At 41.5% G+C, this 12921-nt stretch overlaps 1 protein-coding gene across 1 annotated transcript in view; it reads right to left on the bottom strand.

Moving 5' to 3' along the window:
• Positions 1-12921, bottom strand: part of CANX (calnexin) — a 49979-nt gene that overhangs the window by 10404 nt on the left and 26654 nt on the right. The window contains exons 5-10 of the mRNA XM_007527119.3: positions 12746-12887; positions 12224-12305; positions 10094-10286; positions 5040-5229; positions 1526-1639; positions 838-994 (exon numbers count right to left, since the gene is read on the bottom strand). Of these exons, the coding sequence (XP_007527181.1) occupies positions 838-994; positions 1526-1639; positions 5040-5229; positions 10094-10286; positions 12224-12305; positions 12746-12887 (878 nt within the window). The remainder of the gene's footprint in view (positions 1-837; positions 995-1525; positions 1640-5039; positions 5230-10093; positions 10287-12223; positions 12306-12745; positions 12888-12921) is intronic.

The raw sequence follows: 12921 nt of genomic DNA, 5'->3' as shown, positions 1-12921 counted from the left end.
TCCTATCCAACAACGATGACATCAACAACAATAAAATATCAAGGGCAACAAAAGGGAATAAGTATTTTTTAAAAAGAAATAGAGAAGGAAAGAGACACTTGCAGCCCTGTTTCCCCACTCCCAAAGCTTTCCCCTTGCAGGCGGGAGTGGGGGTTAACCAGGGTAGGAAACTGGTTGTTGTACATTGTAACATATTCGCTTAACCAGGTGTGCCACCACCGGGCCCTTTGAACCAACAACTTTATTTCTGGAAAACTATGTAGTGAAATCACTACCACAAACACAAAAAGAAAAAAAAACAATTTCTGATGGGGTCACAGAGAAATAGAGCATCAATTTTGGAACATGTATTGCCAAGGATCAAAGTTAGGACCTCTTCCTTGAAAGCCCAAAATTTTACCTACTACATCACCTAACTTACTTTGTTTTACTTACTTTTTTTGAACCAAAGTACTGCTTAGCTGTAGTTCGGGGTGGTAGCAAGGACAGAACTTGTTGCCTCAGGTGTGAAAATCTGTTGTATAAACAAATATGCTATTTCTCTGGCCCCTATGCTATCAACACTTTGACTAGGATAGAATCAGAAGACAGAATACTGTCTATGTGGTTATATATATGAGGTAAACCTGACACCTACTCATACAGTAACTTGTATTCTAAGCACATCTTTCTAGTTTCTAGGTCTAGCTTTCCCACACAGCACATTCACATTTCTCTCTCAGTTGATGAAGTTTGGTTTGAACTCTGTGGTTTTAAATAGTGATCAAGGTAGAAGCCCCACTGCAGACCAAACTTAAACTGATGAGTGAAGCAACTCAACCATGAAGAGGTACAAACCTGGTAGTTGGGATTGTCAATCATGGGAGGCTTCCATTTACCCTTGTAATTGGGGTTGTCAATCATAGGTCGCTGCCAGACACCACACCCGGGGGCTGACTCACAGTTAGGGTTGGCAATCTGAGGAGCCTCCCATTCTCCGTCCATATCTTCATCCCTGTGGAGACATGAACACATTACTGATGGGCTCTGTCATGCGACACTAGGAATAGTCAACAAGCAGTTGCCCTGGCATTATTCAGAAATGCTTTCACAGATCATACCATAAGGCACCATCTCATTTCTGTTTGCACTAACCAGTTTTTCAAGATGAACACATCAAAAAAAAGAGGAAATGTAATTAAATGTATTGACCTCTATACTGTATACAGGCTGGGCACTTACCTTCATTACACTTTCACTTCAATAAGAAAGCAGTTAAGGGACCAGGTGGTGGCGCACTCGTTAAGGACACATTATTAACATGTGCAAGGATCTGGGTTTGAACCCCCGCTCCCCTTCTTCAGGGCTGAGCCTTCACAAAGTGAAGCAGGTATCTTTTTAGGATGTTTCTCTCTCCATCTTCCCTCCTCTCAATTTCCCTCTGTCCTGTCCAATATAAATGACGGAAGGGGAATGGCCGATGGGAGTGATGGTCTCAGCAATCAAAAAGAAAGCAGGTAAACAGTTAGTTAATGGAAGCTCTTACCAGTCCTCTGGCTTCTCTGCATCTGGATCAGGGACATACTCAGGCTCCTCATCTAACCAGCCTTCTGGCTTTGTGGCCTCTTCATCTGGTATCTTAGCAGGGGCATCTTCATCCCTTAAATACAAAAGAAAAAGTGAGCAACACTGGCCAGACACTCACAGTGCATGGTCCTACCTATGGAACCTCTAACAGGACAGTCTAAAAAATATTTAGTTCCTTGGTATATTGCACCAAAGTAAAAGACTCTGGGGGTATGTGGGGGGTGGGTGGGATGGGGGGAAAATACAGGTCCTGGAAAAGGATGACAGAAGTCCTAGTGGGGGTTGTATTGTTATATGGAAAATTAAGAAATGTTATGCATGTACAAACTATTTACTGTTGAATGTAAAACAATAATCCCCCCCCCCTTGGGGAAGGGATAAAAAAAAAAAAAAAAAAAAAACAATAATCCCCCAATAAAGGAAAACAAATTTTTTTTAGTTCTTGCTTAATCTCAAAAAATTGTATTACCCTTAAAGAAAATATTTGTAACTCACATATCTGATAAAGGTCTAGCATTTAAAGCTTTATATAAACTGGACTATATGTGCCCATCTACTTCATATAATTCAGTAAGTAAGATCAATTTAAAAACCTTTTTTTTTTTTTTAAACCCAGAGCACTACTCAGCTATAACTAACTGTGGTGCTGGGGATTGAAACTGGGACCACTGGTGCCTCAGGCATGAAAAAAGTCTTTTTTACATAATCACTATGCTATCTTCAGCCCCCCCCCCCAAAAAAAAACTTTTTTTTTTTGCCTCCAGGGTGAATCACTAGGGCTCAGAGCTTCCACCAAGAATCCACTATTGGTGGCCATGTTTTTCCCACTGTTACTAATATTATTGCTGCTGTTGTTGCTATTGTTGTTGATAGGACAAAAAGAAACCAAGAGAGGAGGGGAAAACAGAAAGGGAAACTGAATGAAGTATGAACACATTCCTCAACAATCCTTGAAAACATTATGTTAAATGAACGAAGCCAGTTAATATATTCAATTATATATATATTCAATTTTCCTCATATATTAGCATATATATATAGATAGATATCTATATAGAATATATATATATATATATTCCTCCCCCCTTTTGTTGCCCTTGTTGTTGTAGCCTTATAGTTATTATTGCTGTTGATGTCATTCGTTGTTGGGATAGGACAGAGAGAAATGGAGAGAGGAAAGGAAGACAGAGAGGGGGAAAGTAAGATAGACCCCTGCAGACCTGCTTCACCGCCTGTGAAGCGACTCCCCTGCAGGTGGGGAGCCGGGGGCTGAAACCAGGATCCTTACGGCCGGAAAGGAAAAAAAAGAAACAGACGTCGCTCTGGTATATGTGTATCCGGGGATCAAACTCAGGACCTCAGGCTTGAGAGAGTCCAATGCTTTATCTACTGTGCCATCTCCCTGGCCTCTATTTAAAGGTACTTTTTAAAGTTTATTGGGGGTGAAGGAGAAAGAAAACCAGGGTGTTAATCTGGTGCATGCATTCCAGGAATTGAACTGAGAACCTCATGCTTATGAATCCAACACTTTGTCCATTGCACCACGGCAAACTACACTAGTTTTGAATTGATTTGATGAAAACTTATATAACGTTCAGTTGACCGTTTTACACTGAACACTCTCACCCCGAGCCCATTCACACTAGTGCAGCAGGTACACGTAAGTGTAAGACAGGAAAAATAAATATAATTTAGTGCTAAATGTAGGAGGATGCTTTAACACAGGAAGACCAGTTTTATTATTTCTCTTTACTCCCTTTCTGAGCAAAGAGTGGAGCACCAGCATGGCCACACATATCCAATGTTTTCTTTCTCATCACTCTCCAATTTGTACTCTACACGAAAGACCGCGTATATTCAATTTTCCTCATATGGGTTAAGCTTACTCTTGCTGTCCTTTTCACACACAATATTCTTCAACTAGGACTGCCATGACATTTCTCTTTTTACTAATTTAATTTTTTCTTATTGCCACTAGGGTTACCATTGAGGCTTGGTGGTGACACTATAAATCTACCATTCCCAGTGGCCTTTATTTTTTTTTCTTCTTTTCATTCATTTGAAAGGACACATAGAAATGAGAGGGAGGGGGAGACAGGGAGAGAAAAAGAAAAAAAGAAAGACACCTACAAATCGGCTTCACTGCTTATGAAGTATCCTCCATGCAGGTGGAGAGAAGGGGCTTAAGCCCGGGTACTTGCACAAGGCGCGCTCAACCGGATGTGGCACTGTCTGGCCCAACACTTACTTCTTAGCCCCACTTTCCGGTCTTGATTTGCTTTGCTTTGCTCTGTTCCAGAAACCACTCCAAAGGTAAATATGATAGGAGCCCTATCACAACAAGCCAACTTTACTGGTATGATTGACACTTGCACTGGGAGCTGTGTGGGTAGCTGGTGGGTCCTGTGGCTTTGTATTCTAGTGCTCACTATGAAGCAGAGATGTTCTCTATGTTGTTTAAATAAGGAAAAGGTTTTTTTCATGCCATGATTAAAGTTTCAGAATGGCAACTTTAAACATGAAACCACAGAAGGGGGCACCTACACCTGGTTAAGTACACAAATTACAGTGCATAAAGACCCAGGTTCAAGTCTCCCCAACCCCCATCTATAGGGGGAAAACTTTCTGAATGGTGAAGCAGGGCTGCAGGTGTCTGTCTCCCTCTCTCCTCCTACCCTCTCAATTTCTTTCTGTCTCTATCCAATAATAAAGAAAGGAAGAAAAGAGAGAAAGAAAGAAAGAATGAATGAATGAAATCACAGAAGAACTGAAAAGAAGCCTGGCCAAGAGTTTCGAAGTTTGTTACCACAAACGGCACCATCAAATTCAGCATTCTGTGACTTGGACAAGTATATAAAGCATTTTTTTTCTTTATTTATTTAATATTTATTTATTCCCTTTTGTTGCCCTAGTTGTTTTATTGTTGTAGTTATTATTGTTGTCGTCGTTGTTGGATAGGACAGAGAGAAATGGAGAGAGGAGGGGAAGACAGAGAGGAGGAGAGAAAGACACCTGCAGACCTGCTTCACTGCCTGTGAAGTGATGCCCCTGTAGGTGGGGAGCCAGAGGCTTGAACCGGGATCCTTAGCCGGTCCTTGCGCTTTGTGCCATGTGCACTTAACCCGCTGCGCTACCGCCTGACTCCCAGCATTTTTTTTTTTAAGTGTCTTTGTTTTTGGTTGTTTTATAAACAACCAAAACAGCTCTGGCTTGTGGTGGTGCAGTGGACTGAACATGGGATCTGGGAGCCTCAAGCATGAATCTGTTTGCATAACCATTATGCTATCTCCCTCCACAATCCAATAGCTCCTTTTCAGCTGAACTCGCCTGCAATTTTACCTTTTGTTCAATCTGCAGACGGAAATGCTCTACCAGCAGTCCACACCCCTCCTCCACTTACCCCCCCCCCCAAAAAAAAAAGGGAGAAGAAATTAAAAGCTCGCTTGCACTCAAAGACTAGACCAAAAACTCACCAGTCATCTGGCTTAACGGCATCCGGATCTGGTATTTTTGGTCTCTCATCCCAGTCTTCAGGCTTCTGGTCTTCTGGGTCCTCTATTTCACGTGAAGGGTTTACCGGAGGAGTCATGTCGTTTAGCAGATTTCCACTGTTCACAACAGATTGGTCCACTAATATTTCAAAACTATTATCTGGATTTAAGACTGAAAAAAAAAATCAAATACAACTTACAGAAGAGAAATGAACCACTCATGGCAAGCTCTTTACCACAACACAAAGATTGGGACTTCTGACGGGAAGTTGAACCATGGAGTAAAGGCTCAGACTCCAGACATGAACCTGGTGCCATAGACAAGTTAATCCTACTTTCCTTATCTGTAAATCATAAATGCTAAATCCTAAGGTATTTAGGAATTAACAAATGGCAGGAAAAGTTTCATACCACAAAAACTTCAGGTAGTAACAATTAAAAAACAAACAAAACAAAAACCAGGGAGGTGACTCAGCAGTTAGAAATCTTTCCTTGGGGGAGTCGGGCGGTAGCGCAGCGGGTTAAGCGCAGGTGGCGCAAAGCACAAGGATCCTGGTTCGAACCCCGGCTCCCTACCTGCAGGGGAGTCGCTTCACAGGCGGTGAAGCAGGTCTGCAGGTGTCTATCTTTCTCTCCTCCTCTCTGTCTTCCCCTCCTCTCTCCATTTCTCTCTGTCCTATCCAACAATGACGACAACAATAATAACTACAACAATAAAACAACAAGGGCAACAAAAGGGAATAAATAAATAAACTAAATATTAAAAATAAAAAAAAAAAGAAATATTTCCTTGGGAGACAGGCAGTAGTGCAGTGGGTTAAGCGAACGTGGCACAAAGCTTAAGGACCGGCTTAAGGATCACGGTTCGAGCCCCGGGCTCTCCACCTGCAGGGGAGTCACTTCACAAGTGGTGAAGCAGGTCTGCAGGTGTCTTCTCTCCCTTCTCTGTATTCCCCAACTCTCTCCATTTCTCTCTGTCCTATCAACAATGACATCAATAACAACAACAATAATAACTACAATAAATCAACAAGGACAACAAAAGGGAATAAATAAATAAATATTACAAAAAAAAAGAAAGAAAGAAATCTTTCCTTTACAGGGGTCGGGTGGTAGTGTAGTGGGTTAAACACACATGGTGCAAAGTGCAAGGACCGGCGTAAGGATCCCAGTTTGAACCCCATCTGCAGGAGTCGCTTCACAAGCAGTGAAGCAGGTCTACAGGTGTCTTTCTCTCCCCTTCTGTCTTCCCCTCCTCTCTCCATTTCTCTCTGTCCTATCCAACAACAACGACATCAATAACAAGAACAATAATAACTATGACAATAAAACAACAAGGACAACAAAAGGGAATAAATAAATATTAAAAAAGAAAGCTATCTTTCCTTGTGTGCCTAAGTCCCCAGGTTCAGTTCCACGCACCCCGAGAGAATGGTGCTCTGATTTTCATGCCCCCCATGAATAAAAAATGAAAGCCAAAGAAAAAAAATAATGCAATATTGGCCCAACACAAATAGTTTCACAACAATATCAAACAAATAAGTTTAGTATAATCACCCTGTAGGAAAAAAAAAAAAAGGCCTATTTTCTTTCTTTTAGTTGCTATTATTATCATATACCAAGTTTTAAGTTACACAAAACTTTTACTGCATGACTCATGGTTCTTAAACTCCATGTTACTCATGGGTGCTTATATTTCTGAAGTCTAATGGAAAATTAAAATATAGTTTTAAGTCCACAAAGGTTATCTTAAGTGGGATTAATGCTATCATCTAGATCTATAGCTTCATAGGCAACAATCAGTCCAACAGGTCACAACATAACTCAGAATATTGTTGATGAGAAAACATCAGACCACTGTGCTCCATGATCACAAATATTAGCAATATTATCATCAATGTGTACTACCCTAGAAAAACTCACAGTACAGGCTGGGTAGAGGTGCACCTGGTTGAGCACATGCTACAATGCAAAGGATGCAAGTTTGAGCCAGGTCCCCACCTTCTGGGGGAAAGTTTGAGAGGGGTGAAACAGTGCTGCAGGTGTCTTTCTCTCTCTCCCTATTTTCCCCCACCCTCGATTTCTAGCTGACTGATTATTAATGAGAGAGAAAAAAACCAGTGGGACGGGTGATGGCATACCCTGCTAAACCATAGTAGTACTAACTACAAGGGCTCACACAAGGATCCAGGTTCAAGCCCCCGGCTCCCCACCTGAAGGGGGGATGCTTCAAAAGTGGCGAAGCAGGGCTGCAGGTGTCTATCTTCCATTCTTATCTCCTCCTCCCCTATCAATTTCTCTCTGTCCTATCCAATAAAAATGGAAATGATTTCACAGGAGACGTCTCACAAGTGGTGGAATAGGGTCTCTCCTTTTTCTCACTCTCTCTTCCATGTCTCCGAACCTCTAATCTTAAAAAGGAGAGAGCTAGACAAAGAGAGGTGAGTAGGGATAGATAGTATAATGGTTATGCAAAGAGACCGTCATCCCTGAGGCTCCTAAGTCACAGGTTCAATACCCTGTACCACCACAAGCCAGAGCTAAGTAGTAGTCTGGTTTAAAACAAACAAACAAACAACAACAACAAAGATGTTACCAGGAATAGAGAAACTGTGCAGATGCAGACCTAGTGGTACAGCTAACGATAAATAACACCAGGGCTGAGTGCTGGGGCGCTCTCTCTCTCTCTCTCTCTCTCTCTCTCTCTATATATATATATATATATATATATATAATATATATATATATATTTTTATTCCCTTTTGTTGGCCTTGTTGTTTTATTGTAGTTATTATTGTTGTTGTTGGATAAGACAGAGAAATGGAGAGGAGGGGAAGACAAAGAGGGGGAGAGAAAGACAGACACCTGCAGACCTGCTTCACCGCCTGTGAAGCTACGCCCCTGCAGGTGGGGAGCCGGGGGCTTGAACCGGGATCCTTACGCCGGTCCTTGGGCTTTGCTCCATGTGCACTTAACTGGCTGCTCTACCGCCCGACTCCCCTGGGGCACCCTCTTAAGCACAGATAGTATGAAGCACAAGGATCCGGGTTTGAGCCCCCAGCTCCACACCCTTAGGGAGAGGTCGATTCACAAATGCTGAAGCAGAACTGCAGGTATCTATCTTTCTCTCTCCCTCTCTATCTCACCCTCCTCTCTCAATTTCTCTCTTTGCTGTCCAATAAAATGGGAAAAATGTCCACCAGGAGTAGTGGATTCGTAGTGCTGGCACCAAGCCCATGGTAACCCTGGAGGGGGGTAAAAAAATCATTAGCACCAGGGCCAGCAAAATAAATCCTTGGTTGTGAGGTATTGCATCCCTCTTATCTTACGGTCTTATCGACCATTATTACATCAGGTAAAAATTAAATTAATAGGGGGGTCAGGTGATAGTGCAGTAGGTTAAGCGCACATGGCTTGAAGAGCAAGGACCAGTGTAAGGATCCCGGTTCGAGCCCCCAGCTTCCCCCCCTGCAGGGGATTCGCTTCAGAAGCAGTGAAGCAGGTCTACAGGTGTCTATCTTTCTCTCCCCCTTTGCCTTCCCCTCCTCTCTCCATTACTCTCTGTCCTATCCAACAACGACAACATCAATAACTACAACAATGATAAAAACAACAAGGACAACAAAAGGGCAAAAAATTAAATATATAAATAAATCACTTGGATAGTGTGCTGTTTGCCATGGGCAAAACCCAGGTTCAAACCTGGCCCCCACTATACTGAAGGGAGCTTTGATGCTGTGGTCTCTTTCACTCTCCCCAGCATCTCTACCTAAAATAAATAAAACCATTCCAATGTCCACATGAAACTCAACTAGTTAGGTGTTGAGCAGATAAAAAAAATTCAATTAAAGGATACTATACTCTTATTATTTAGTATTTTATCAACAAATGAATAGACAAAGGGAGGAAACTAGAGAGGGGGGGAGATGTAAAGCAGTTCTTTACATGATATAAAAGCTTCTTTTTTCTTTCTTTCTTTTTTTTTTTTTTTTTAACCAGAACCCTAGTCAGCTCTGGCTTGGGATTAAACATGGGATTTTGGAGCCTCAGGCATGAGAGTCTCTTTGCATAACCATTATGCTAGCTATCCCCACCCTAAAAACTTTTTCTTCAAATCACCTCAAACCTTATTTCTCAGTTCATGCATAAGTCTTTTTTTTTTTTTTTAACTTATTTCTTTATTGGGGAATTAATGTTTTACATTCAACAGTAAATACAATAGTTTGTACATGCATAAAATTCCCCCGTTTCCCATTTAACAACAGGCATAAAAGTCTTTTCCAAGGTATAATCTTCCTATTTTCCAGTTAAAAGGATGATTAAGTGTATAGTGTCATAAGACTTTCAAATTAGAGATTAGGGACTGTTATACTTGCAAACATGAATGAGGACCTGGGCTTGAGGCCTGGATTCCCACTTGCAGAGCGGAAGCTTTACAAGCAGTGGAGCTCTGCTGGTGTCTCTTTTTCTCTCCCTAGCTCTCTGTCTCTCACCCTTTATCAAAAAGAAAGAACCAGCCACAGGGAGCACTGGATGGGTGCAGGCATGGAGCCCAAGCAATCAACCTGATGACAAAAAAAAAAAAAAAAAAGATAGTAGGTAGATAGGATAATGGTTATGCAGAGACACTCAAACCTGAGGCCCCAAAGTCCCAAAGTCCCAGGTTCAAACCCCCTTACCACAATAAACCAGAGCTGAACAGTGCTCTGGTACAAAAAAAAAGGAAAGAAAAGAAAAAAATTAGGGAGAGGGGTCAGGCAGTGGTGCACCGGATTAAATGCACACAGCAGCAAGCATAAGGACTTGCGCAAGGATTCCAGTTCAAGACCCTGGCTCCCAGCCTGAGGGGTGGGGGGGAGGGTTTGTCACCTTACAAGTAGTGACACAGGGCTGCAGGTGTCTATCCTCTTTATTCTCAACTTCTCTCTGTCTTATCCAGTAAAATGGAAAAAAAAAAAAAATGGCTGCCAAGAAGTGGATAACCTTGTGAGGCATAATAATAAACATTTAAAAATAATAACAACAGCTTTGCTTACTCAATGTATAAAGATGTGTCTTCTTATCAGTAAAATAGCTCTTCAGATCTGCATCTGGCCTCTTGGCATGCTTTTCTTCATATACACCTGTCTTGGGGTTTTTGTGACGGAAGATAAAGTGTAATTTATAGTCTTCTCCACATTTATCTGGTCCAAACATAATCGTATAAGGTGTCTTGTCATGGAACTGATCCTGCAAAAACAAAGATGGTTTTAAGTGAGTCAGTCAAAACACAGTTAAGTATTTCCAAGCATCTTTCAAAAGTGTGATTTTCCTTTAATAAAATACCAAATAAAGTAGTGTCACATTAAAGAAAACACTGACTAGTTTATGAAGCTTTATAGAGACCAGAATTACCAGATAACCAAAAATTATAAATTATCAGGATGTTTTATGTCAGAATGTATGTTTTTGTTTTTATTTTAAATCATCACCCTGGCTTCTGTCCAAGCTGAGTTTCACATCAAAGTAGAGATAGAGAGCCACAGATCCCACAACACTAAAGCTTCCTCCAGTGAAGTTTTTGGTGGGTTTGAGCTTGATTTGTGCGCAGGACATAGCAGGTACACTAGCCCAGTGAACTACCTTGTCAGCCCTATCAGTACTTCAAAAACCAAAGTAGTCCATATCCGTAGACAGTGATTTGTTACTTTCACAATGCAAAAATATGTGTACCAGAACTTAAAAATGACACAAAACAGAAATCAGGAGTAAATGCTTTGACAGTCATTTCAGTTAAAAAAAAAAAAAAAGTGGTCCGAGAGGTGGCATAGTAAATTAGATAAAGCAGCACTGGACTCTAAAGCATGAGGTTTCAAGTTCAAACCCCGGCAGCACATGCACCAGAGTGATATTAAATTCATTCTCTCCTCCTAAATTTCTCATTAATAAATAAATAAAGCTGAGAGAGAGAGAGAGCGCAGAGAAGCTGGAAGGTGGCATACCCAGTACAGTGCACATATCAACACATACCAGGACATAGAATGTCAGTGGTGGAACAGTGCTGTCGCTATAGAAGAAAATAAAAGTTCACTGGGAGCAGTAGAGACATCGCAGTACAGGCAACAACCCCCTAGTGATAATCCTGGTGGCAAAGTAAGGTTTTTTTTTTTTTTTGCCTCCAGGGTTATCGCTGGGGCTGGGTGCCTGCACCATGAACCTACTGCTCCTAGAGGCCACCTTTCCTATCTTGTTGCCCTTGTTGTTGTTATTGTTGCCATAGCTGTTGTTATTGTTGGATAGGACAGAAAAATCGAGGTGGGGAAGAGAAAGACAGACACCTACAGACCTGCTTCATTACTTGTGAAGTGACCCCCTGCAGGTGGGGAACTGAGAATTTGGTTTTATTTATTTATTTATTTATTTATTTTTTGGAACTGAGAATTTGAACCTGGATCCTGGATCCTTCTGCCAGTACTTGTGCTTCATGCCATGTGCGCTTAACCTCCTGTGCTACCACCCAGCCCCAAAAGCATTTTTGGGGGCTGGGCGTTAGCACAGTGGGTTAAGCGCACATGGTGCAAAGCCCAAGAACCGGCTGAAGGAACCCGGTTCAAGTCCCTGGCTCCCCACCTGCAGGGAAGTCGCTTCACAGGCAGTGAAGCAGGTCTGATGCTGTCTTTCTCTCCCCGTCTTCCCCTCATCTCTCCATTTCTCTCTGTCCTGTCCAACAAGGACGACATCAATAACAACAATAACTACAACAGTAAAACAACAAGGGCACAAAAGGGAAAATAAACTTATTTTTAGAAAAATAAAGTAAGTATTTTTAAAAGGCACAGTATGGGGCCTGGCTATAGCACACCTGATTAAACGCTCACACTACAGTTCACAAGGACCCTGATTCAAGCCCCTGGTCCCCACCTGCAGAGGGAAAGCTTCACAAGTGATAAAGCAGGGCTACAGGTCTCCTTCTCCCTCTCTATCTCCATTCCCCTCTCCATTTCTCTGTTTCTACCCAATAATAGAAATGTGTAAAAAAAAAAATTTTTTTTAAATGGGCACAGTAGTGCCAAAGTCAATATTCAACCACCTTTACAGTTCTTACACAATTTTCTTTCCTTTTCTGTAACATTTTTTCAAAAGATAATTGTGGGGAGGGAGGCATATAAATCAAAGGAAGTACGCACCAGGTTGAGCTCTGAAGTTTTAGAAAGCAGCTTCACATAGGCACCACCACATTCTATTCCATTTTGGAAATTCACTTCATACCTAATTTCAAAGCAAAGAACAAAAACACATTATGGCGTAATAAAAGACAAAATTTCTCAATTCACTTCCCTTTCCCCCTCTTGGTCACAAGCTGTACGACAGGGTGTCAGTTTATCCTTCTGGAATAATTCATCCTCTGTTGCTTCTGAACGGTTACCTAGCCCCACCTAAACAATTAGTAAAGCAGAGTCCCTGTAAATACTATTTCCAAATGCCAGAAGTTGATTTGCTATCAGAAGAAAGCATGCCAGTTTGTTACAAAATAATTTAATGTGCAGAAAAAAAAAAAATTCTGACAGTTTATTTGTTTAAATATACCCCAAAATCTCTTCTGAAACATAAAGCTGTTCTCCTATTTTCAGCGTAGTAGCTTTATAATGTGTCTTCTATAGACACTCACACTTCATAGAAGGCTTTTATGAAGCAAGTACTTCACTTACTGAACAATAAGAGGCTTGGTGTCAAACAGGAAGGGCTTGTTCAGCTTAGCAGAGATGGCATGGTGCTTGGCCCGAGACATCAATACAAGTCCTTTATCGCCTGGAAGCTTGGTTTCCTTCATTTCATCCACCTCCCATTTTCCTACAGGACCACACACACACACACAAAAAAATGT

This window comes from Erinaceus europaeus, chromosome 9, assembly GCF_950295315.1.
Source record: "Erinaceus europaeus chromosome 9, mEriEur2.1, whole genome shotgun sequence".
NCBI lineage: Eukaryota > Metazoa > Chordata > Mammalia > Eulipotyphla > Erinaceidae > Erinaceus > Erinaceus europaeus.
This window is presented reverse-complemented; position numbering and strand designations above follow the sequence as displayed.